This window comes from Perna viridis, chromosome 15 (assembly GCF_037379345.1).
Source record: "Perna viridis isolate PV_CMFRI_1.1 ecotype Kerala chromosome 15, ASM3737934v1, whole genome shotgun sequence".
NCBI classification, from domain to species: Eukaryota; Metazoa; Mollusca; class Bivalvia; order Mytilida; family Mytilidae; genus Perna; species Perna viridis.
In genome coordinates, this window is record NC_142459.1 from 2,225,742 (window position 1) to 2,252,650 (window position 26,909).

A 26,909-nucleotide genomic window follows, 5' to 3' on the forward strand; every position below is an offset into this window, starting at 1 on the left:
TGTGGATATGGTTATGAATTGTGATGAAAGACTAACCTTTTTGTAGTTTATCAACAATATCAGTACTTTTGCAATGCAAAAAAGAAGAACTATATTTTGTTATAAAGCATGTTCAAGAAATAACACTTATCAAGATAATTTAGCTTCAGTTCTTTTTTAAGTTGAGTAATTAAATACATAAAAACATGCATATTCCTTATAAAATTTAATAAAGTAATAAATATACTTACTAAATGTGAGAATGCATTGGTTATTACTTGCTTATAAATAATAGAGATGTAAAATTATTTAAATTCTACAGCTTTATTCAATCTACACACACATTTGTTCTTTCTGGTATCTTTTCATAATACCTCTTCATACACATGTACCCATTTTTATATGTTTCAAACTGTATTGATTTACAAACAAAAAATCCCATGGGACAAAAAAAATCCCATGGGAGAAAAATAATCCCATGGGAGAAAAAAATCCCATGGGATACAAAAATCCCATGATTTTTAAATTGAAACTATAAGTTTATTTTATCAAAAATTGTAAAATAAAATGCATTTCATTAAATCCCATGCGAATCTGCATCCAATGGTTACTCACATGACATGGTAGGTTGAAGAAAAAGCGGCGCAAGATTTGCAATTCAGTGTTTTGCAAATTTAAATTGTCTTGTGTTTACTTCAATACGTCCTATAAAAAGAAAACTTGGTCCTAGTATGTTTTGCAATTTGTTTGAATGCGATTTTTTAGATCTAAATTTTTCAAGAAAGAAAGGCCAAATGTTTTCCTTTTTACCTGTTTTAAATTCATTTAGTGGATTGAAATTTCATTTTTCTTTCCTAATCGTATGAATGAGCATGACACGACGAGTGAAGGCGAATCGTACTATTCTTCTTAGTTTCAAGTTGGACAAGAACCAATGGTAGCGGGATCATACAGGAGAAATCGCCCGGGACTAAAGTCAAGCCGAACATACGATACCAGATACAGCTCACCATGAAAGCAACTTTTATGCCTTTGAGAGTCAACATAACGGCTGTGACGCAGACTAGAATTCCTGGACTGTGAACATGTACGTGTACCTCAGATGTCAGTTTCCACATATTTAGACGGCCCTTTTAAGGGCCATCTAGATATTTCAAAAACGATTCTTAGTTTGATAGTTGAATAAAGATTTCATAATACAAAGTAAGAAAATAAAAAAAATAAAAAATCCCTGCCCCTCATGTTATTACCCACATATACATGTAGTCAGAATAGCATATTTATTTACTCATTTCTACAAAAAAAAGTCTAGTTCTAAAGTTCTTTGAATACAGTGACAGCTTTCGAAGTGTAACATTGTGTGCTACAAGTATTTCCTACGTGTGTATTAAGTCAAAGCAATTCAAACGCCAGTTGATCTTTTCATTTTCTTTCATGATCCTTTGTTAATAAAACAAAAGGCATAAGCATCTACATGTATAAACAAAGAAACAACGTGTCTGTGTACATAGCCGTAAGGTGTTGTGAGCACTTCTCACTCCCACCCCCTATAAGTATTTGAACTGAAAGACTTTTTCATTTGCTAAAATCTCTGTCAGTTACCCGAAACGTTGATGATTTATCTTCATTAGCATCGCTTCGTTACTGTTGTGAATTAAATGACTACACGTGCAATACACGTACTTAGTGATTTGATATGCACCGTGCACAACTTGTAGGTCAAATAAACTCCAAATTGACCGATCAAAACTTTCTTCCATGTAATGCCAATATGGTTAGAACTACATGTACATGTATATCTGTTCGACTGTCCAACGTTTTGGTCAATATTGTACCCGTATCTGACGAAGGATAAACAAGAAAATCGCCATTATATAGAGTATATTAATCAATCGTATACGACGGCGTAGGAGAACCGAAAACATGTACCTTCGCGCATTTTCCTGCATTTACTATCTACTAGATTACATTGCATACATGTACGTGCACGAAAAGGAAATGTCAGATAATGGAGTTTTGATGTGAGAATTCTGTTTATTTCATAAAAAAAGTACACAAAGTGTTTACATGTAAGGGAGAAAGAAGAAAGACGTTGTGTTTTTTTTTTCAAAAAGGTACGTGCGCCTTTGTGATTTGCTCAAAATCAATTCTACCGTGAAGTCAAATTTACTGATCATAGTCATAAATATTGTGTATTCATATTAGTAATGACCCTCCCCCTTTTCCATTCTCCGAACGACATTCACCATCAAAGTAAATTGACCAATGACAGTTAATTTTATTTGAAAGTGAGTACCTTTCTATCACAGCCGCTCTATGACTATATACACAGTTTACATCTAGATGCTTCAATATAGTACAACCAAGCCGATTGGCTAACATTTAATATGTTAGTTCAATCCGTCCTATAAAAAGAAAACTTGGTCCTAGTATGTTTTGCAATTTGTTTGAATGCGATTTTTTAGATCTAAACTTTTCAAGAAAGAAAGGCCAAATGTTTTCCATTTTACCTGTTTTAAATTCATTTAGTGGATTGAAATTTCATTTTTCTTTCCTAATCGTATGAATGAGCATGACACGACGAGTGAAGGCGAGTCGTACTATTCTTCTTAGTTTCAAGTTGGACGAGAACCAATGGTAGCGGGAGCGGGATCATACAGGAGAAATCGCCCGGGACTGAAGTCAAGCCGAACATACGATACCAGAGTATTGCTGTCACAACTCACCATGAAAACAACTTGTATGCCTTTGAGAGTCAACATCCCGACTGTGACGCAGACTAGAATTCCTGGACTGTGAACACGAGAAAAAAAAGTAGGAAAAAAATAGTATAAATACATAATGGAACTATGAACCCTTTGGAAGTACTATTGGGTGAGCGATTTCCAGATAAGCTAAAAGAACCTGATCCATGCAGAGTGATCATTTCAAATAATTTGCCATCAGAAATCATACAAAGAAACGGTAGTTCAATTTGTAGAAACAGGTACTGGGAGGAAAATATAAAGTTTCCAATGTTGATAAATGTAAATGTAATGTGTTTAAATTCATAATTGCATGTTATTCTGTCGGTTTTTTTGTATTTGTGGTTCGTTTCTGTGTTTCCTTATTTTATTTTGCTGTATCTGTCATTGTGTTTGATTATTTGATATCAATCTTGCTGACGGCTGACGGCTGATGAAGGACATCCATTGGTTGAACCTTAATCAAGACTCATGTTGTGCTTAAGTGATTAATGGTGTAGGAAAACCCACAGAATAAACTTATGCTTTTTTGGTCTTCATATGGCATATTTTTACAAAACGATAACTATTCTGTATGCAGATTTTTTTTTAAATTTTGTCATAAAAAATAAAATAAAAAATGATATCTGTAACATAATGTTGATTTTGTGTACAATCTATTTAATGTTTATCATAAAAGCACATCGTTAAAAGTTATAGGTGACTGTTTCTGAATGAAATACAAGTGAGTTTTGTGGGGTTTTGACATTCACGTATTAGCTCCTGTCTGAATTTCTTTACAGACTGCTACTTCCACGGTAGGTGACATCAAGAACTTCGAAAAATATATCTTTCTGTTAAGCATGGACTTCGTATAATTCAAATAAATTATCTAAATAAAATGTTCTGATTGGCCTGTTTTCCCATCCTTGAAGTACTATTGTGGTTCAGCTAACATATTGTCTAAATGAACATCTTTGTATTATCTTACTTTTTAGCGTACACTATCCAGCAATGGAATTATTGATTACTTAATGAAAATGGCAATTGGTTGGCAAGCGTGATTTAACAATAAAGACCTAAAAATTAAACAAAAAAAGTTTTTGCAAAGAACAGGTCATTTTATAACGTAAACAAAAGATTGAAGCGTATGTAGCAGGAAGAATTCGTAATTTAGTTTCAGTATAATTATACTTTTATTGATAATAACAATATATTATCTTCAAAATAAAAACAAGATATGGATGAGGTGTACATGTAGCTGAGCGTTTTCCGGTTTGTGCCGAATTCGTATTCAGTTTTTATTTATATTTCAAATATTTAAAATTTCAAGTGATTGAACTGAAAAAAATAGATGACTCTAAAACGACAGACGACCGAACAAACGGACATACAGACGGACATAATACCTGAAGCTCATCAAATCAGGGTTATGATAAACAAAGCAAAAAATTGAATGATATAATCGTTCCAAAGTCAGTTTGGCATTTAACACTCTCATAATTTCAAACACAAATTAAAGTATTACAAAAAATAAATAAATAAATAAATGGAAATCCAAAGGGAAGTAACCCACTCTTAACCTTAAGATGCATTTCATTACTTTATTGATAATAAAAGTGTATTATCTTCTTAATGAAAACAAGATAGGGATGCGGCTTAGTTTCCGGTTTGTGTCGATTTCATATTCAGATTTTATTTCTATTTCAAAACAGTGCTATTTTTTTGACTGATTTAAAATGCACATTTTCATCCCATTTTATTTCTTTAAATAAAGTTACAAACCCAAGCACTATACTATATTTGTATTAATCAAAAGTGTTTTGGACTTATAGAAGGTTTAATGTATCATGGTTTCAAGTCAATAGCCTTGAATGGACCGATGCAAGGATATAACATTTTGTTCAACTTCTAAACGATGTATTTTTCCAGTAAAAAAGTGAATAAATAAATAAAAAAGAATAAATTTCAAAAAAAAAAAAAAAAAAAAAAGAAAAGAAAAAAACATTAACATGAGTTTAATTGCGGTAATATAAATATGAAACTTGATTTTACACTCTTATCAGAAAAATGAGATGTACGCGTAGATAGATTCAAATCATAACAATAATTAAGAAAACTCACTAAGGAACCCCCTCACTCTCCACACCAGAATAAGTACTAAGTTAACAGGAAGTTAATATCGCTTCATTCTGACATCGAATGTCATGTTTGCTCTAACCTATATAAAGCTTCTCTTAACTTATCCAGTATTTGCGGACAAACAGAATCTAAACGTGACGAACAAACGAACAAATGGACGATCACACGGACTTAATATTTACTATAAAACTCTTTCAAATTGGGATATGATAAACAAAATAACGTGAATGATACACTCGTTCCAAAATCTTAATTTGGCATTAAAACTCTTATAATTAAAAATACGTAATTGAAATATTTAAAACATATATGGAAGTCCCACGGGGAGTTATCAATCTTAACTCAATGAATTATTATAACTATAACTAAATGTTACTAACACAATGTAGTAATTATACAGTGAAACCGGATTTAACCAAACCCCATTTTGATCTTAAACTGATTCTGTTTATACAAGTGTTTGATTTTTCAAGGTTAATAAAACATTTTAATTGATATAACGGGACTTCTGTTTTCTACAATATTGGTGTTTTATTCTTAGAAACGGACGAACGAATATTTTATTTAGTTCTACAGTGAAACCTGTCTGAATCGATCACTTAAGTATCAGTCTTTATAAAAATCAGACAGGAGGTGATTGTTGCATGTCAAAAACTCACCAACTTTACTTTTATTTCCTATTCAGAATCAGTTAAAGACCACATAATCAGTCATAGGTTTTTCATTTGGTTGTTGCGCTTTTGAGAAAAAAAATTATATAGATTGTACATGAAATTGGCACTTTGCAAGAGTTATCGTTCTTGATTTTGTTTGATTTGGTTGATTTGAATGGGAGATAAATGTAGGATTTTCTCAAAAGTACAGATCTGAATATAGATATAATTATTGTTACGTGAAAATATTGCATATGTAGATTGAAAAAGCGTTGTTTGTTTGGTGGGTTTTTCTGCACCATGAATCACTTTACCATGTCTGAATTTTATATGGACTGGTACTTAAAAATTGTAAACATGTCTTAACTAGATGTTTTTACCAGTCAATTTATTTCAGTTAAACCTTGGTAAACCAAACACCTATATCTAATCCAATACATTTTTACCTCGGAATTAGATTCTGTTTAGCCAGGTTACACTGTATTTTATATAATACATAACAAACATATTTATCAATAAACATCACTTGCAAGTTTGACAACCACGCGATCATAACTTTTTATCAAACCTTCAACGTAAATATAAGGACGGACGGGCTCGCTGGTTGTTACAACAAATGTTTTTTACATCAAAAGATTATATTTGATGGCAAAGATAATTATTTCACTTGAAAAACTTCAACTGAATTTTGTGTTTTAGATTTTTACACAAAATAAATGCACTTCTTTTCCTTTTTTTTATTTCAGGGCATTTTACTGAGAATTCGATCCAATTCACTGACGTTTTTTATCAGTCTTGCTCCTTTCGGTTTCGTTGTTTTCTCTATTTTTTCTGGCTTTGCTATGGGCGCTGGTTCAGGATTCCCTCGTGTGACTTTCGGTTCATGTCCAAGTAGGTTCAAAATGGCGTCCACGGTTTGAAAAAGTTCGTTTTCAAAATTGTTCATACGGCTGCAAAATAAGCAAATAAAAAAATGAGTCTCTGCAGGAATCGGGCACTTGGTACAAAATGGTACCATGGAAATAGACCACAATTTTCCGTATCATTAAGGTAAAATGTGTTATACAGATGAGATCGGTACTAACCTCTCACAAAATTGTCCTAGAACCGTCAGAAAAACTGTTCTATGACAGATTTAGAACAATTATTCGACAGTTCTAGAGCCAGCTCTTGTGACGGTTCTAACAGAACTGGCTTTGCTAGTAGAACTGATTTCGTAGAGCCGGTTCTGTTAGTAGAACTGTTAGAGTTGCTGATCAAAGTAAATAAATGCATTTTGTACCAACTGAACAAAACATATGATAAAGTGTATTAAAGTCGTTTTACTATCTAACAGTTCAAAACTAAAAACAATCGCAACATGGATTCATGAGGTGCATGATCATCAAATGACAAAATGTATTGATACAAAGAGTCGACCAACCAGAGATATCTACTTAGGATCTACTAACCGGAGATATCAACTTAAGATCGACCAACCAGAGATATCTACTTAGGATCCAACAATAACAACAAAAATAACAGCTGCAGACTGATGTTTTAATTGTTTTAAATTTTGTACTTTGTGTTATTTTAATGCTATTTTAATACTTAATTACACAAACAGCTGTCGGAACACTGATTTATGTTTTTACACTAAACTCGAAACAAATCATATAAAACAACACACTGAGAAACCAAACAATAAAAAAAGAAACTCAGCAACCACTAAAAATTAGGAGTCCTTGATGCACATGTAGGGAGAGCGTCCTCTGCTTTTTCAGAAACATCTGCTGAGTTGCACTTATTTTTTTCAAATTTGGGTCAAAACGAAAGAGGAAAAAAATACTTCATGAACTGTTCTGTCATGAAAACAAAAGTTTGGAAGATAAGTAACACAACCGTTACTTCAATTTAGTGTTTAGAATTTCATGCGTATGGACTACACAAACAAACAGTGAACTTTGACCTGATCAAACCCCTTGAGGCATTGATATAGGTTTGGTAAATGCATTTGCTCAGTTTACCTAGGTTAGAAATATATTGAAATTAATATTAGGACTTCATAAAAGTGTCTGGTTTAGACAGATTCGGGAATTATTCAGGGTTTAGTTTAAATGGATATCACTGGTGTTTTTACTCACTCATGAAGATTTTCTAGACGATTGTCGATATCATTGAGGCTCGTTAAGTTGCCTTTTTCGGGGTGTTGTTGTATTTCAAAGTCTATATTAGAAAATTTCCATTGTTGGCCGGAACTTGACAATGATTTAGGAGTATATGAGGCGCTAGAATCTATTGGCGAAAGACCATGTTGCGGAGCCAGTCCATTTGCATTGCTTTCACAAGGTCGTAAACCTTGACCTTGACTTTGACCTTTCAGTAATGATGACTTCTGTTCCTTTGCTCGCTTTTCTTTCATTACTTTTCCTGTCACAACACTGAAGAAATTTGTCATTGCTCCTGTTAATGAAATATGCACTTGTCAATCATACATATGTAGCATAGCAACAGGTGTTATGAAAGAGAGGAAGTGATATCGGTGACGCAAATTTTTTCGGCACCATATTTAAGTACCTTTAAAAAGATTTACTGCTATTTCAAGACACAAATAAAACTATTGCGTGCTTTATTTTAAAAAGCGTCATTGAATATGCAGATGATAAATCCATGCCATTTCCTATGTCGAAAACAATGAATTCAAAAACAAATTAAAATCATTGGGCTAATTTACATGGAATAATTTACCATTATGTTTGCTACTATCTGTTTCCTGTTTTCAGTTTTCACTCAAATTGTTATGTATCTGAATTACCGAATCTTAATGCATTAAAATGTGACTAGCATTCGTGCTTTAAGATTTTGTTCACATCCTGTATAGCAAAGCATTTCAGCAAGCGGGACATGCGTAGAAAGACTGGAAGTGGTTGTTTATTGTTGTTAATTAAAAGAGATTTTGATTTTACCTGCAATGGATTGCATGGAGTTTTTTCGGTCAATATTACTATCCATCTGGTCCCCGTCTTCTTCTATACATTCTGTGGCTGCCTCTGTATTGAATTCTAGGATACCAGGGCCTTCGTCGTCGCTTCCGGAATGATCGTTGATACTCACGCGATGACGAACTAATCTATCACTGCGGCGTTGTCGTAAATTCGTCCGACCTTGAAATACAATATATATGTATTAACTTTCTCAGACTTTCCACTAAATGATAAATATATTACATGTTTTCTCAAACTTTTTTGTTGGTCTATGCAGTCTGCTCACATGTAATTTGGTCAAATGTTCAGCTAAGACATCATATTTATACTACAACCGGTCTACTTGAGATGCATGATATTCTTTTTACGATATGTAAGTTGTGACATGAGTTTAAAAAAGGAAAACTCGCACTATCCGAACACCATATCTTCGCGCAGGAGAGACTAGCTTTTGCATGTGATAATACCTGAATCTTCTGCATTACGACGTTTGCACTGTAAGCGTGGTCTTTTCTGGCGGATGAATTTCAGCGTTTCATCTTCCATTGTCGATTTATATTTTCGTTGCAATAATGTTCCCTATTAAATGTAATACTATGTAATCAGTATATTAAATTCTGAAAAAAAGGTGTCTGATTTTCATGAATGTAATGCAAATTTTGTGTTCTAAAGAAAGATAACTCTAATCGTTTATATACACAAGATACAATATTAAATAAAATTGGTTTATACAGTTATACTTTAAAATAGATGTGAAGCCCATTGAGATGAAAAGGTCTAACATTTCATTACAAGATGTAGCATTCGTAAATGGTACTGTTTTAATGGTCCCTTTATGTAACGGAAAAAGTTTGTTGACGTATGTTGTGCACTCTCTGAGATGTTTAGGTTTCCCTCACGTACGATACATAAACGCACGCTAAACGCTCACCAAACGCACGATAAACGAATGCTTCTATCGTGCGTTTAAAAGAACGCTCCTATCGATCGTTTAAACGCACGATAAACAAACGCTCCTAGCGTGCGTTTAAACGAACGCTTCCATCGCCCGTTAAATAGTTGTCTTTGTAAGAACCATGCAAAATCTGAAAAAAATGTGATACACCCTAAAAAAGGCTACATACTTTTATTTTTGTAATCAAGTCATTATAGGTCTATATAATGAAATGTGTAATTATTCATTGAAATCTGCCTGCTCATAGAAGATAATTAACATTGAAAATTCAATAGATTCTATTGTATATGAGTGTCACCTACAGAGTTATCTCCCTTAATTTTGAAATCTACAGTGCATTCTATATAATTTTTATCTCCTAAGAACACGGGTTAAATGAAAAACTGAATGTTAATTTCTGTTTACTAAAGCATTTTAAACAAAATATCAAAAATAATAATATATAGGCTTTCCAACCATGTATAACATTTTGCATGAGTCTTATCTGGAGTGCTACTTAAAATAAATGCAAAACGATGCTTAAACGCACGATAAACGATACATAAACGCTGAAATGGGAAACGTGAGCGTTTCAAGAAGTGTACTTTTGGCAATTGCATAATCGATTATTGATTCTTTATCTTGTTTGACATGTTATCATTTTGTGGTTAAAAATGATTGGATTTTTTTATGGGTGATCATCAGGCATTGTACATATACTAAATGTACGTACGCAACAACATGGTGAATGGTGACATCGGTTGCAGAATGTATTATCTGATGATGTAAGTAACTTAGATAAGAAAACTTTTTTCAAGTGTGTCACTGATGTATTGGCTGATGTACAGGTTCTGATTCAATGAAGGATATTTCTTAAAATTGCAAAAAACTCCCGTCGTATTTACAAAAGAAAATGAGCAACTCGGACTCCGCTGAAAACTGGGAGCACGGACCAGGTGTACCGGTAGGGTAAGTATCCTCTAGTTTTCTCGAAACACCCTACCGGTACACCTGGTCCGTGCTCCCAGTTTTCAGTGGAGTCCGAGTTGCTCATTTTCTTTTGTTACTTTGTATGTATTATTTTAGTTACTGTTTGTTCTTTGTTGTGTTTATCTGTTTTCTATGTCTAGTCTTTGTTCCTGGATTACATTCTTCTGATTTCCGCTAGAACTCTGGTTCCCTTGATTTTTCTCTTTAAAACGACTAATTCTTAGTAAATAAATGCATAGAAATTTTATTTACAAAAATTCTATATTTTTTTTAAAAGTAACTTAAATCATAATACGGTGTGCCGTGTATAACTTGTGGCCTGAAATTGTCACGAATATCAAATATATTCTGATATTTAAATGGTACTTAATGTCACATACAATGTAAAAATATATGTAGATAAAGCATACCCTTTTGAGATCAAAAGTGACTTGAAATTTCGTTATAAACTCCTCAGCAAACTCTGGATAAGTTTGAAGAATTTCTTTTAAATCATCCATTTCTATCTTGTTAATATCACAGTAAGAAAGGGCGCGAACAAAATACAGGGATTTTCCGGCCGTCCCTGCACTCATGTCGGCACCAAATATATCATCTTTACCTGAAAGTGTGTTTAAAACTTTAAAAGTAAGACACGTCTATAAATAAATCACTGATCCTACAATCTATATCATCACCTGGCACCTTTTTTTACAGTCCTAAATATAGAATCTCCCGGGAGATAATTTGTTAAATTTCAATTTCAAAATATCAACCAAGATTCACCACGTGTATTCAGGCGCGTATCTAGGGACTGGTGTGCCGGGCGTACGCCCCCCCCCTAAATCGATAAGAAAAAAAGTGTTCACCACGAGTCGCACCCCATAATATTTTTTGCCTTGCTTTGCATGGAATTTAATTCAATTAACACCCCCCGTAAACTCAAATCCTGGATCCGCCCCTGGTATTCAAACTCATATTTAAAAGTGTTTTCTGTTTTTGTGTTCTCAAATTATTTTAAGAGCTTAAAAGAGTTAAGTATCAGTCTTTGTAAATCCGTCAGTAGGTGAACTACGCATGTCAAAAACCCGTCATTTTATAAATTCTTATTCAGAAACAGATACAGAGTGCATAGAAATAAAGATTATATAGATTTTTTCAAGAGTTGTGGTTCTTGACCTGGTTCATCTATAAGAGAATGAATGTATGGTTGTCTCCAAAATATAGATCTGAGTGCAGAAAGGACAAAGTTATATTATATAACATGACGTGTGTTGTCTCAGAAAGCAATTTTAGCTTGGTGGGTTTTTCTACACCGTGAATCACATTGAAAGTGTCTGAAGTTTATATGGAATGGTACTTACATGTAGTAGTTCACGTCTTACTGATACTGGCAATGTTTATCATGTCTGATACTGTTCCGTCTGTCTGTCTTATTTTGTTTAGATTGTTTTATTCTCGAAGATTGGAATATTCGCCGAAATATACCTCAGTCCAATAAAAACATCCAAGGGGATTAACTCATTGGAAATCATTTGGAAATGTTGTTGTACAAAAGAATTATTTTCTATATAAAAAAAAATCATTCGTAAAGTAAAATTGCAGTGGTGGCCTTGAGAGAACTTCCGGAAGCAGTCATATAATTTTTAATCCTGATAAGGTCGTTTTGCACTAAAAACATATAAAGGTATCCCCAAATACAAATTGGTCTGATATGGAAAATTCGATGTAAAGTTTACTTTATGTTACGAGTCTCAGTATCGGATCTAAGAGAATTCAGGGATCAGTGAGTTGGAATTACCTCCCTTTTTAGTTGGCTGATTTGGTTAATTGCGTGTACACAAAATGTGGTCCAAATTATGCAATTTATAACTCGGAACCCCCGTTTCTTCTGGGACATGTCTGGACCTTTCCACCCTTATTTCAAAATCTCTAAATCCGCCCACGAGCCTTACCTAATATCGCCATAACAGTATCGGATTTCATAATTTCTATCGATCCTCTGGCAATAAAGTAAATGGCAGTCAATATATCACCCGGGTGTATCAAGGTATCACCTGGGGGCGCATGCGTTGTTCTAAACTTCATAGATAAGGCACGTAAGCAGCCTACAACAAACAATTTTATACTTTACCAAGCTATGTATACGTGTATGTATCCTACATGTAGTCAAGTCAAGTCAGGACACGCATAGTTAATATTTTAGTCGCATACGCATTTCGATAACATTAAATATGCGATTTATGCGTCAGTTGTAAACTTCGGAATAAGGACAAGTACAGTTTACATTTTCACATCAAATCTTTGACAGGTATAGTATCCGCGTCTCGAATTCTGATAAGTTGAAAAACACATTCATCGTAACAACAGATAGGTCACGGCAATAATGTTGTGTACAAACTATTTGAATGCAACAAGAAGTCTGTATCATGGACATAGTATTCTGCAAAAGATAAATGGCAAGTCTTCTTCGTAAATACTTCTTATGATTCATATGATAAATTTTGTGACTTGAACGATATTTATCACAAATGATTGATGTCAACTGAAAACAGATCGAGACATGATCATGCGAAATTGAATTAATCATACAGCTGACAAAACTCCGTTCTAGGAGCATCGCAAGTATGATAGATAGTGTGTATGAGAATCCTCCTTTACTTGAGCACTATCGCTATTGATATTGTGTAAAACAATTCTCCTATACAGGAGCACCGCCGTTATGTGATGTAATTTATGACACAACATGTCACGATGGCTTCATTACTTTAGTAAACATTGTCGGTTAAAGTTCTTTGTATACGAGGTATTCATTCCAGTCGGTCTGTGGTATGCAAAAGATATATGTCAAATAAAGGAAAAGTCGTATCAATTTTCTAAATGATTACAAATGGAGTGGAGACATTGATTAAATGATCACTATATATCAGACGATAGATTTCATATAGTTCAATTTATCTTGTAAAACGAATGTAATTTATCAGCTGCAGAGTACAACAACATTATATTTATATTTGCGATTTGTCCACAGGGACGTCACGTTGTGTTAATAATGTCTAATTCCTTCCATAACTGAAACTTACTCGTAGCGATGAACGGGAGTATGTGTAAGTACTAAATATAAAGAAAATAGTGATAGGATACAAAGTAGACCTGAAAAAAAGGAGACAGAAATGTGAATGCAAAAAGAAAGATATTCCTGTTTTGTCGAAAAAAAAAGTTAAAGGAATAGGTTCATCAGATACGTAGTATAACACCCCCCACAGATGTACATTTGTAATGTTTGACCATGCATGTACAAGGTTGAAAGGTCAAATATGATTTAGAAAATTTGAACTGTTGATCCCCGCGATAATACGACAGTTTTGAGTTTCAAATTCACGTTAATTTCTCGCAAAGGCTCTACTTACCCGAATTTCACGTGAACTTTGTCACAAAGAATTTTTTCTCAATTAGTGTGAAAATCATGTGAAATAGTTTAACCTGTGTATATCTCACCTGGACTGGCTCCTTTGAAAGCAGGACAATTGTTTAACAAGTTTTTGTTCAAATGAAGACAAATGTCGGACTGTAGGCACTCGGGGAAACCCTTTAACACCTGTTAAATAGCAACATACAGAAAAATGTTTACTACTGGTTCACTTAGCATATTAATTGGTACTAGTACAGTGTAAAATACAGCCCATTAAATGTACACAAAATCATCGGTTCATATGCATGTTCAGTGCAACTGGATAAAAAAATATTTAACAAAAAGGTTATCTTTTAAGTTAGCACGTTTTGACGTAAAAAAGAAACGGGTGTAATATCCTTGTAAGTTACAATCATCCACGCAGAGGGTATATTCGCTGTCAGAAGCTTTACACCTCTGTCACATCAGTATCCTTTTCTTTTATTCAGATACATGCTCAGTACTTAATCCCGCCTCTTTATGCAAATTAGCATAGTGCAACAGAAATTGGAATTGTAATGCTTAAGCTCTTTGTGATTTTATTCACATCCTGTATAGCAGAGCCTCTTAGCTAGTGGAGTGATACGTCGAAAATAGGAAGCGGTTATAGGTCTGCAAAGGAGATTGTGTCTTAAGTTAAAGCAATAGTAACCAAATAAAACAAAAAGGTAAAAAAAAATAGTCCATGGGCCGGATACATAGCTATTTAATACATTAGAATATATAGTGTACCCTCGTCATACATGTATACATAGTCACGTGATAGTAACTTACATTATTCATATCTATTCCATTGGTGTAAGACCACGTGTGTTGGAATGACTCCTGAAGTCTCGTGGCCAGGTTCTTGGGAAGATGATGAAAGTTAATGAATTCCTTTATACTTTGTACTTTCTCATGAAACTCGTCAGAACCTTGATACACACGCAACATAATGGACGAAACGTTTCCAAAAATGGCGGCACTCAACAGAGCTATCAAAAAAAAATATGAAAAAGTGTCATATACGCGTAACATACTGGACGGCACGTCTATAAATTGCCACACTCAGCAAAATTATATAACATAAAAATGACAACAATGTCACATACACGTTACGTCACACTATACTATGATGATCTTATGGAACTTGCCATAACAATCATAAGTAGTTATGGACGAAACGTTTTCTACAAATTCTGCAGAAATATGTACCATGTGTATAGTACTGTTATTTTTTGCTTAGTAAGCAAGTTAGTGTGTAAGTAAAAAAAAGTAATTCAGTACATATATGTAAGTAAAGTAAATGAGTTTAAAAGTACGTACAGTAAGCTCGTAAGTGGGGTAAGGAAATGAGTTATTATGTTAATTTAAGTCATAAGTTTCAATTTTAATTGGTATAACCAGTAACAAAACAAGATGTATCACGAGCTTATTAATTACTGTAATACTAAAGAACCACGATTCGAGTGATAATCAAAATAGTGTATTCCAAAGACATGGGCTAGATTCGGACACACAACAATTGAAAAATGACTGTACCGCTTGAAAGAAATCGACAAAAAATATTGAGAAAATACATAATAAAGATTCATTTAATAAAAAAGTTTTAAGGTATAAGATATTGTTTTGGAAAATTTGAAGAGAAGTATTAAAAAATATGCATAATATAATAGTTCATAAAAAACATTCAGAAATACTTCAAACAGTATGAGAGAAAATGCGTAAAAAAATACTCACATCCCAACAACATGGCGAAAATGGCAAAAATCTTTTCATTGTTTGTCACTGGTGCAATATTGCCAAATCCAATACTGGTTAGAGTAGTGAAAGTGAAATATAAAGCGGTGATATATTTAGAACGTATAGTAGGACCACTCATTGTGTCATTGGCGTAGTATGGTCGATTACATTTGTCGGCTAATGCATCCAGCCAGCTGATTTTGGCGCGAAGATACGGTCGTTCGATGTAAGCAATTGCATAGAATATGCACGCCAACCAATGTGCTATAAGTGTGAACGATACCATCAGAAGCATTAATACGGCCGCGCCATATTCAGCAAATTGTTCGATTCTGCGCAGTACACGTAAAAGACGTAAAAGTCTGGCTAATTTCAGGAATCCAGCAATTGTCATTGTCTGAAAAGAGAAATATAAAATAAGATAATTTATGAAAACGCATTGAAAAAGATATTTCTAGCATATTCAAAGAAATTATTTAGCCTTTCAATTTGTAGCTGCTTTATAATAAGCCAAAAAGATTTGTTTTTATTTTTTTCGATATTTTCTTTTTTTTGTACGTTTCCCGTTTCAGCATTCATGCACCATTTATTGTGCGTTTGTTTAGCGTTTTGCGATCGTTTAAACGCACGATAGTAGCGTTCATTTATTTTTGTAAACTCATTATTTGCTTTTTTCAGCTATTTTTTTATATTTTTAATTTTTTTGTATTATTTCTATGAAAATACTTTTTCTTTTTTTTCTTTTCATTGATTGTAAGTATCAATAATTTTTATCGTGTCTATCGTGCATTTAAACGCAAGATATGAGCGTTCGTTTATCGTGCGATTGATTAGTGTTTTGCGTGCGTTTAGGTATCGTGCGTGCGGTAAACCTAAACATCTTAAGGAGTGTACGCTTTCTTAACAGATATGTTGCAGCAAGTCTTCCAGGAATGCTTGTCGCCTTACTGGAATATAATTATTTATATTACACTCCTTGTTAGAACGTAAACACAAAATTTAATTGGTACAAATGTATGACCAGAGCAACCATTCCGCTTGCTTCACAGGTTTAGGATATAAAGACTAAGCTAGTTTCCTTACAAAAGACGAAAAGTGAAAGATAAACAAATACAGTTAAATGCACCATGATAACAGGAAGATTTAAAATTGTGTACATTTATATATACGTCATATAACGCACAGTGTGGCGAACAGAAAAAACGCCCGTAAGTGTCAATCAAATTGATGTCACAATGACCCGGATGGTTCCTTTGGTACTGATACACGCTGGTATTCAAAATCACATTTTATACGATTTCAAAAACAGTTCTATAATGTCCACATGACCCCGAAGATTGATTAAAGCCAGATTAATTTAACCAACATTCACTGTTATGAAAGAGTAATCAAGGGAACCATGGTTATAGCGGTAATCAAAAGAATGTAATCCAGGGACAACGACCAGACATGGAAAACAGACATACACAACAAAGAACATGAAGTAACTAAAATCATACATACAAAGTAACAAAAGCAAATGAGCAACTCGGACTCCACTAAAAACTTGGAGTATAGACCAGGTGCACCGGTAGGGTAAGCGTCCTCTGCTTCTTTCTAGAAACACCCGCCGAGTTGTTCATAAAAAGTCAAGTCCGAGGTAGACGAAAGAGGAAATGACGTCGATAACATAAATCATTTTATGTACAAAAAAAAATATTGTGAGTACGAATCAACAAATCCTCCTTTTTTGTTCCCGCGTGTTTTGGGATGACTAACTAACCAGTTATTAATTGTTTGGCGCGAAGATTTTATAAAGATAACATGACGTTGAACTTATAAAAGTTGACAAGAGAATCAGAATAAGCATTGATGAAGTATTCACTTTGGTAATGCCGCGGTTTTACATTGACGTTATACCTTACATCTATGAAAAAAAGACACATATATATGATATTTATAAATAAAAATAGGTTTCAACTAAAAAAGACACAGTAGAAATTAAGCGATTAGGAAAACAATACCGGAATAATGTAATAGCAAACATGAAGTAGACCCTGATTATAAGGGAACAGTTTACTCGGTGTCCGGGGATAAACAGGATACGACACCCATTGTCCGGGGACAAATAGGACAGAATACCCGTTGTTCAATAACAAAGAGGACAGGATACTCATTGTCCGAGAACAAAGGACACAATCTACCCGTGGTCTTGGAACAAAGATAAAACCAAGAAAACAGATAAAATACGATAGATAACACAATTAACTTGAAATACACAGAAAAAAACAGCCACTAAAACAGCGAGCACGGCGTAGGAGTAACCATCTGTTTAAAAGGAAGTTTATTTACCTCACTATTACCGGAACCAAACAACAGCAGATCAAATGGAATGGCGGCGATTGTATCAATCACAAACCAACCTTTCACATAGTTCTTAGCAATCTTTTTAGAGTCTATCACAACTTCGCCATTATGTAAATATGTAGTTCTAAAATTTATCACAATATCAGCTATAAACATCAAATCAACAATCAAGTCTATCAGCACTAAAGGATCCGCCTGTGTATTTTCGTCAATTGGTGAACGAGTCCAAGAATTACGATTCAGTCGCATCCTAGTCTCATCTTCATTTAGCAGGAATGCGACAACGTATGGTGTAAACACAGCTGTGTAAAGCACCAAGATGAGTACGATCCAATCCCAAACGGCCTTGAAAGGTGAATAATGGAGAATTATAAACTTGGCTGGTTGTTGTCGTTGTAATTTACTCATAGGAACTTGTTCTAGGATGTTAAAGTCTTCACTTCCTGTCTCTTTGTCATGATCAGTCTGTAAAATATGGCATAAAAGTACAGCACATGTGCATGTACAGGGGCGGGTCCAGGAGTTCAAGCTATGGGGGTGTAAATATAATAAAAGTCCGCGCTAAGAGTAGCAAGAAAATATTTGGAGATATAATTTGTAGCAAAAACAGGATTTCATACAATAAAAAGTTTCCAATTCTGAGAGGCTAAGCCCGTCACTTCTAATTAACAATATTACCCCTCCCCTTTCCTCCCATGGTCCCTTTTTCTATTCTCAGTAGACAATTAATCATTCGTACAATTTAATCATCGTAGCATTTTTTACTTATATAACGTTGTTTACTTATCAACTAAAATTATATTTCTTTGTTTTAATTCACAAACATTTAAAGTTGTTTTTAAGTTATAAATAAATACATATATTTTTAGATCAATTTCCCATGGTACAATGTACCTAAGATGGTAACGTAATAATTTTAACTTGAATAAAAAATTGTCATTTTGAGACTTTTTTTATGAAGTTCAGGCCAGTTGCTTTCGGGTTTTATCCACGAACATTGTTAAACAAGTACCATATTTAAAACAGGAACAGCCGACGCATTTCCACGCTTGGAAGTGACAATGAATCCTATTTAGATTTTATTTAATGGACTGTATGCTTTGTTTGGTATTTCAATAAGTAATTTAATTGGTTCAACAAGTTAAATATCTACAATAATTTAGTTACATATGAAAGTAATTTAAACGAACGAAGCCTTGAATTTTTAGGTTGTCATTACTCTTGGCCAATACAATGCGAGGTTGTAGAGCGCCAATAATTACGTTGCCAAAGTTAAACATCACGTGATGTCAAAGAGAACTCAATAACGACTGCGTCGGAAAAATCCTAATCCACGTGAAGAGACATCAATAATCATGGTATCATTATGGTTCAATCGAGAAATAGTATATTTATCACCCATAGATACCAACATTTATCTTCGGCGCTGATTCTGGTCATCAGTAGTTGCCACTGTATGGGTGGTAATTTTACTCGTGACCAACAAATGTATTATAACCACTTTCAATACTTTTTTTCCTAATTTTAACGTATTGTATAATGTCAAAATGTAGAAATGGTAGCAAATTAATATCCTACAATCGAATTCTAGGTCAAATCGCAATATATGATAATGAACTTATCTTCCTCCACCGAGGAGAGCTGGAAGCGTCAAAACAACAGCCGTGATTGTGGTGGTCTGACTATGTAACAATAGTTTATTAGAAAAATAACTTTTATTGATTTGTGGAAGACAGTATACATTATTATATAAAATTCGTTTAGAATTCAATTTAGTGACGCTGATTGTGTAGATATGAAATATAAAAAAGTGTCTTTCTACGTACACAGTGTTGATTTTGCTAGAGCAAAATTGTTTACCCTTTTCTGTACAAAAACGCTTACCCCAAAACTATGAGTGTGCATAGTTACAGTGCCCTCTACGCCAAAAAGAGAAATATACTCAGACTCGATATAATTCTTGATATCAGTGATATGGCTGTATCATATTCAATTTCACCAAAGCCTATCAAGCTTTCATTTGAAACAGAATGAAATCAGTCCGAGTTACTTTGATGCTTAGATGGGATTGATGTAAAACGCTGAATACAAATGTTCCAATAATTTTTAAGAGTTGTGTCCCTTACCCTAGGTTTACATCCTTAAATTCGAACTTTGATTCAATATATTTACCCAAAATAACATTCCCGAATCAGCGAGAAATTCAACTCGAACTCTTACTGATAATCGTACACTTACACACAATTAACTCGAACTCGATGATTAGAAACACCCGAAACAACATTTTTGCGCTCTTGATGATGGAGGCTAAAAGCGTCCTTGACTCTTCTGATTGCCATCGCTTAGACTTGTTTCCGGTTAGAAGGATTGGAAAGTTTTTTTTTCTGTACATGTATTTACGTTTAGCATACCGTATGCATGATTGAAGAGCATTATATTAACATTCGACAAGTCGTGCAGTAATGTTCGTCCTTCCGTTTGTTTCTTATCTAAATATGGACATACTGAGCTTTATGATTTACTGGAGAGACAACAAAACCCCAAGGACAAGGCTAAGCTTAATAGGGAGTCTTCTATGTGTCTTAATCCCTTCAGGATTCCATTGTACTTTATTTGTTTGTTTGTTTGTTTGTTGTTGTTGTTGGTTGTTTTTTTTTTTTTTTTGGTTTTTTTTTGCACAAATTTTTTGTTCTACACCTCTACAACAGGTCTAAACATTGCCTTACTTATTCAAATGCACCATTTGCAGTGGTAGAGCAAAGATCGGGGTTCAGAAATAGTAACCCCTCCTTAGTGTAATTGCAAAACGTTGTTAAATTCGCGAATTTTTGTGGCAAAAATTTACCAACAATTGTCTACAACCCCTCTCTGTATTTGACACTGCTTTTCACCTGCGCATGTACATGTAAATTCACATTTTATACATGGACATGTAAATGTACAGCTTCTATGTACGTACCGTTTCTGTGTCATTGCTGTTTGTTTTACCTCCCTCCTCAGCAATAGGTCCAAATGATTTCTTTCCTTTAAGCTCTTTCAAGACTTTAAGCATGATAAATTTGTCCTTTGCCTGTAAAATATGATGTATTTAAGTGAAAAAGTTAAGACAAAAAGTTAGATAGAATTGTTGGGGATTCTGGATTATATATATATAAATGCACTTCTTTATTCAGCAGTCTATACATGTACATACTATTTAATATTTTGATAGATACATTTATATACTACATGTGTCTTACATGTGCAATTATGAAAAAAAAATACGGACAATAATGTTACATGAATAAAATACACACACACACACACACACATGTATGTAATAAAAATTCCAAACGATGTTACATGTAGAACTGTCAAATTTGCAAAGCAAAGTTTTTTCATTCCCTCCGCGGGACTCGAACTCATACCGCTGTGACATCTGTGGCGACACCGCCTGCACAAGTCAAGCGCCCTAGATCACTCGGCCAGCTAGGCTATATATATATATAGAAAGGCCTGAAAAATTCCCAACGATGTTAGAACTGTCAAAATTGTGATGCAAATTTTTGGTCGTTCCCTCCGTGGGACTCGAACTCGCACCGCTGTGACATCTATGGCAACACCGCCTGCAAAAGGTCCGGCGCCCTAGACCACTCGGCCAGCTAGGCTATATAAAAATTTAGCTTTCGCTGGCGGGGTCATTTCTCCTCGTAGAATTAATCTAGGGTTGTAACTTAGTACACGATGTACGGTAGTACGCGACAGCTCATATAGGTGTAGTTATGTAGGTTAGAGGATCAAATTAACGATACATGTCACAACAAAACAATATCATACAAACGTCTCAGAATGTGACGACTCTATTCGCTACACTGCTCAATCGGATCAAATTGATACATAGAAAATATGTACACGTATAGAAAGGTCTGAAAAAATCCAACCGATCTGAGAACTGTCAAAATGACGATGCAAATTTTTGGTTGTTCCCTCCGCGGGACTCGAACTCGTACCGCTGTGCCGCACAAAGTCCAGCGCTCTAGACCACTATATATATAGCCTAGCTGGTCGAGTGGTCTAGTGCGCCTGACTTTGTGCAGGCCGCGTTGCCATAAATGTCCCAGCGGTACGAGTTCGAGTCCCGCGGAGGTAACGACCAAAAATATGCACCGCAAATTTGACAGTTCTAACATCGTTGGGAATTTTTCAGGCCCTTCTGTCATCAATTACCCTCTGAAATGAATGTTTACAAAATTACAAAATCAGAATTTCATAATTTACTAAAGTTTTAATGCGATTTCTGGACTTTCACAAGAACAGCAGTACGTGTACCATGTGTACTGCTAATATATTCAAGAACACTGTATTTATTTTATAGACAACTGTGAGTTATCGAATATACCCTGGGTGAAATTGAAATTCGATATTCCACACTGTGCTCTTAGACAAGTCATTATACCACAACACGAATAGCAATCCGTCGATCATTAAATTTAATATTCATGAAGAAATTGGCAATGTATTATCTGTATAGTAATCCAATGATTATCGTGAAAAACAAAATATAATTACTAATGCTAAGAACGTTTGAAAACATGTTTCGCAAACTAGTTGAATCTGGTCGTTCTTCATGAAATGACGTCATCAAACTTTTTTAATGATTTACCCATTGAATTTTGGTTCTTAAATTAAATTATAAGAATTTCTACATATTTTTTTCTAAAACACTCGCACACAAACCATACATGTACATGTATATCAGACTTCAAAATTTCAACAAAAAAAATATCACATATGTCGCTTTTGATTGGTTGATTATTTTTTATTTATTGAAACATAAATGCCCACATTAACGGGCTGTTCTGAGATGCGCGTGATAAAACGTTATATTGATTTATAATTGATACATTTTGTACATATGTAGTTGTACATTAAGTATTAGTTTGAATCAGTATCAGCCTACCTGTAGCAAACTTTCATATTTATAATTCCCGTAGCGTCGCATTTCGACAATTATTATACTTAAAAGGCACTACACACAGATTTTCCGCGTGGCTTTTGGCGTAAAAACCTTTTAGAAATACTTTTTTTTCTCACAATGGAGGTCAAGGTGCCAGGGTGTGATGTTCTCGAAATGTACTCTATACACTTATAATTCACAAAGAATTTGAGAATGTACAAAACGTAATGTTCCAGTTTTTGCAGTCAGCACTGAAGTGTATACAAAACACTGAAAGTTCACAAAGTAACTAAGCAACTAATGTTCAAGTATTTTCAAATATGAAATAAGCCTTTAAACCGACTGAAAATAATTTAACTAATAGTTCACTCAGCACAAAATCTGACGTTAAAACCTTTTCAAATAAGAATAAAGTCTGTAAGCTTTAATATCGCATACTGCTGCTCTGATATTTTACGCAAGATCGGTACTTCAAATGCATTATTATGCTTGAATCTTCTTTCAAGTAAAGTTTGCACCATGCATAAATTTGACTCAGTAATAAGTGTGATTATTCTTGCATTAACCAGGGTTTAAGCGCTAAAATCCTTTCAAGCCTCGTCGCCGGAGCTGTCAACTTGCTTTTTGTTCAAATATTCTGGGTTGACCATTTTCTGATCAATCACTTCAACTCTTTATTGGAATTTAGAAAAACAAAGATAAATTACATCAACATCGGAACAATCACGTATTTAATTACGGGCTATTAGATGACACGGCGACCTATGCTACAGTGATGGATCGCCGGAAGGTACTGGGCTTGACCTCGTGTAGATTTTGATATTTTTGGATGAAGTCACGTGTGATGTACAGACACTTCGAAGATTTTTATCTGTATTTTCGCTTTTGTTGTCTAACTTTTATAAGGATCAGGCAGTGAATGAAGCCTTGTCGTTTTACCAAAAAGAGTGACCTTGACCTATTGTTGTACCATCAAAATCAATACCTGTCATGATTTCCTTGAAATGCATTAGCTATCGAACATGTAAGGGCCAGGTAACTCTGTCGAAACCTAATTCTTGTTGTCAGATCCGTGCAATTATGTTTCAGATTTAATTGTCACAGTGCCCGATTGTTACAAACACTTAAAAAAGCGTTGAACTTTTAAGGCCTCGTCAGGGGCGGGTCCAGGTGTAATGGGTGTACGCCCCCTTTCAAAGACAAAACAAAAAGCTATACAGTAATCTGCTAAATATTGTATTGAAGATGGCAATTTATCATATTCATTCATTAAGCATGTCATAATCTGGTTTCCTTTTAAACTGATTCTCGTATTTACGCCTTTTATAATATCCTGGATCCGTAGACATGCAAAACAATCTTTGTCCCTACAGTCTTTATTGGCCTAAAATATTTTTTTCTTCTTTCTTTCATGATTTAATCTAATCCACTTGTTTTGTAATTTGAATTTACAAGCAGATTGGGTTTATTCTGGTTCCGGTACTCTATAAGATTTAACCTATGACCTTCGAATCCCAGGGGATCTGTGTGTCTGAAAGGAAAGATATTGGACAACTCGGCCCGTAGACTAATCGTCCCAAGTGTACGAGGACCCTAAGGCGACATTTGCCGTAAGCTATCGAACAGGCCTTCTAATTTAGTTTAAACATATTTTACTTCAAATCAATTGAATACATAAATTATAATTAAAACAACAGTAATACATCATAAAGATTCGGGATCCAGCCTAAGCTTATGTTAATCCGTCTACTGGCATATGACAAATATTAGCACATTGAATTAGCTAGCTCTAACACGATCGTTTTTCATATATCTATGCAACAGTAGAATAGCAAAATAATAAGTGGAAAGGAAGATAGACATGTTGGTAAAAATAGAAGGAATATGATGAAATGTATTAGAAAACAAGTACTATCTTTAATAAATGGATAGCCGACGCCGTAAAATTTTGTTCTTTCTACTTTTAATGTTCTGCATTTCATGCAGGAAATAACACATGGCACGCATGCGCAATTTCGATACAGTTTTTTTTTTCTAACGCCACTATGTTATCAGAATTTTGCCAATCGGGAAAAAGTATTGCGATCAGGCGACTTGCGTTTCCATGGAAGAGCATCTTTAAAGGGTAAACGAAAATATACCGACTGCGTCGGAAAAACATACAATACTAGTGTTAATCATCTGCAAATCGTTTAATTCTTAAAACATTAGATTTCAAGTTTATTGCCTTACAAGAGGTGTATAGTTACATGTACAACAGTTTAAGAGGTTGCCCATGTAAAAAATCAGGCAGATCTTTTGATATTGGTAGCACAGGGTAAACTTTGTCCCACTGATTTTTGTTCAAATGTTATGAATACATCAAATGTATGTTAAATAGTATAAAATCTGTTTTAATTTAACAAGGGATGGCTCAGAAAATGATTTAAAATTTCCCTAACAAAGCAACCACTTTTTTGCTCAAATTAGAGAGTTATCTCCCTTTTCGTCAACAAATTTTAATGCTTTCCATGTAATTCATTTCTCTTTAATTGTTGAAGTTTAATAAAAAAAAAAAAGCTTTGAAAAACGATGCTTTTGCGACATGAAAGAGGTGATTTTTTTTCTAAAACAAAATTTTTCATGTGCTACCCCACTGCCTTGAATTCACTCTTCACCGACGTACAATGTATTGTCACAGAGAAATATTTGAATGTTCTGAATTGTGTAATTTCCATAGAAAACCGATATTCATTTTTCTATTCTTATTTTCCGTTGCCAGCGTGACAGCAGAAACACATTAAAATTTGCAGAATGGAAAATGTTCCGATTAAATTAAGCTCCAGTATTGTGAAGCAATTAGATAATATTGATGGAAATTCATTCCTTAATCAGTTGTAATTTTTTTTTCTGCCATCGTTTTGTCTTTGTAACATAATGCAATGCGTAAAATATTTTATTAAATTTTTTAAGTAAGTTTAAGACTCATCACAGTTGTATGGATTTATTTGTAATCTAACATGTACCTCTTTTAAACTTTTTCATAAATTTCTACCTTTGTAAAAGCGATCGAATTAATAGGGATGGACCCGGACTACACCCCAACCTTTTCCTCACCTAAAATTTGGATGTTTTCATTTTTATTTTGTTTTGTTTTTCTTTGCATGAAATCAAGATTTTTCACAAATCCCCCTCCCTAAATAAAAATCGCTAAACATTTGATTAATTTAAAGCCCCGAAACCTGAAATCCTAGATCTGCCATTGCTCCCTATTTTCACTGTCTCATGTGGGATATTCTGCCTCTTTTTCACTGTGCTATCTGGGATATCATCCCCATTATGACTGTATAATGTGGGAGATTTTTACGGAAAGACATATTTTTGTTGTAAAATTCTAAAATTGAGTATTTTCCGAAGAAAATATATATATATATATATGGTCATTTTCTGAAATCCTTGCACAAATCTTTCTATAAAGGAGATTCTGAATTATTCATTTATTTTGTAGGAGGATCTCCCCTAATGTGAGAGGGTCTACATATACACTATGATATATATCTAGTTAGGGGGTAGACCTAGGCTAAGGGACATAACTCTTACAAATCATTTGAACGTTTGTGTAAAACATTTTACTTCAATCTCATATAAGCATCAAAGTAACTTGGATTGATTTCATTCTGTGTCAAGTGAAAACTTGATAAACTTTGGTAAAATTGCAATATTATACAAACATACATGTATCACGGATTTTAAGAGTTATATCCCTTACCCTAGGTCTGCTTCCTTAAGTTGAGTTCTATGATATATAATGAAATGTTTCTGCACAATTTGCCACATAAACTTTAAAAAAAAATATGAAGCTGCGCCTGTAAATAATATCTTAGTGAACTGTACTTTTTATTTGGCGTTTATCATTTTTTTTTATTTTATCCTTTTTTAATTATTTTTATTATTTTATTTCTCGAAAAATCTGTTCTACGAACGTGACAGTTAAAACTGTCCACGTTCCTTTACACAATAAAAGTACTCATTGTGGCTATGAAACGGATACACGTAATTTCCGGTGCAATTAAAGGTATTGAAATCTATCCGAACTACTCCGCCATTTCCGC

The 26,909-nt window shown here is 34.0% G+C and overlaps 1 protein-coding gene across 3 annotated transcripts in view; it reads right to left on the bottom strand.

Annotated features, from left to right (window-relative positions):
* Positions 1-3,291: 3,291 nt before the first annotated feature.
* The window catches only part of LOC148596497 (voltage-gated inwardly rectifying potassium channel KCNH7-like), a 125,780-nt gene continuing 102,162 nt past the window's right edge, over positions 3,292-26,909 (bottom strand). For 2 of the 3 annotated variants that reach the window (XM_088563797.1, XM_088563798.1), the window contains 11 exons: positions 20,842-20,952; positions 17,868-18,347; positions 15,534-15,933; positions 14,589-14,788; positions 13,862-13,961; positions 12,319-12,471; positions 10,795-10,985; positions 8,928-9,039; positions 8,443-8,640; positions 7,621-7,939; positions 3,292-6,447 (listed from right to left, as the gene is read on the bottom strand). In XM_088563797.1, coding sequence (XP_088419923.1) covers positions 6,240-6,447; positions 7,621-7,939; positions 8,443-8,640; positions 8,928-9,039; positions 10,795-10,985; positions 12,319-12,471; positions 13,862-13,961; positions 14,589-14,788; positions 15,534-15,933; positions 17,868-18,347; positions 20,842-20,952 — 2,472 coding nt within the window. In that variant the 3' untranslated portion in view covers positions 3,292-6,239. The remainder of the gene's footprint in view (positions 6,448-7,620; positions 7,940-8,442; positions 8,641-8,927; positions 9,040-10,794; positions 10,986-12,318; positions 12,472-13,861; positions 13,962-14,588; positions 14,789-15,533; positions 15,934-17,867; positions 18,348-20,841; positions 20,953-26,909) is intronic. The other variant, XM_088563799.1, reaches the window with a different exon arrangement.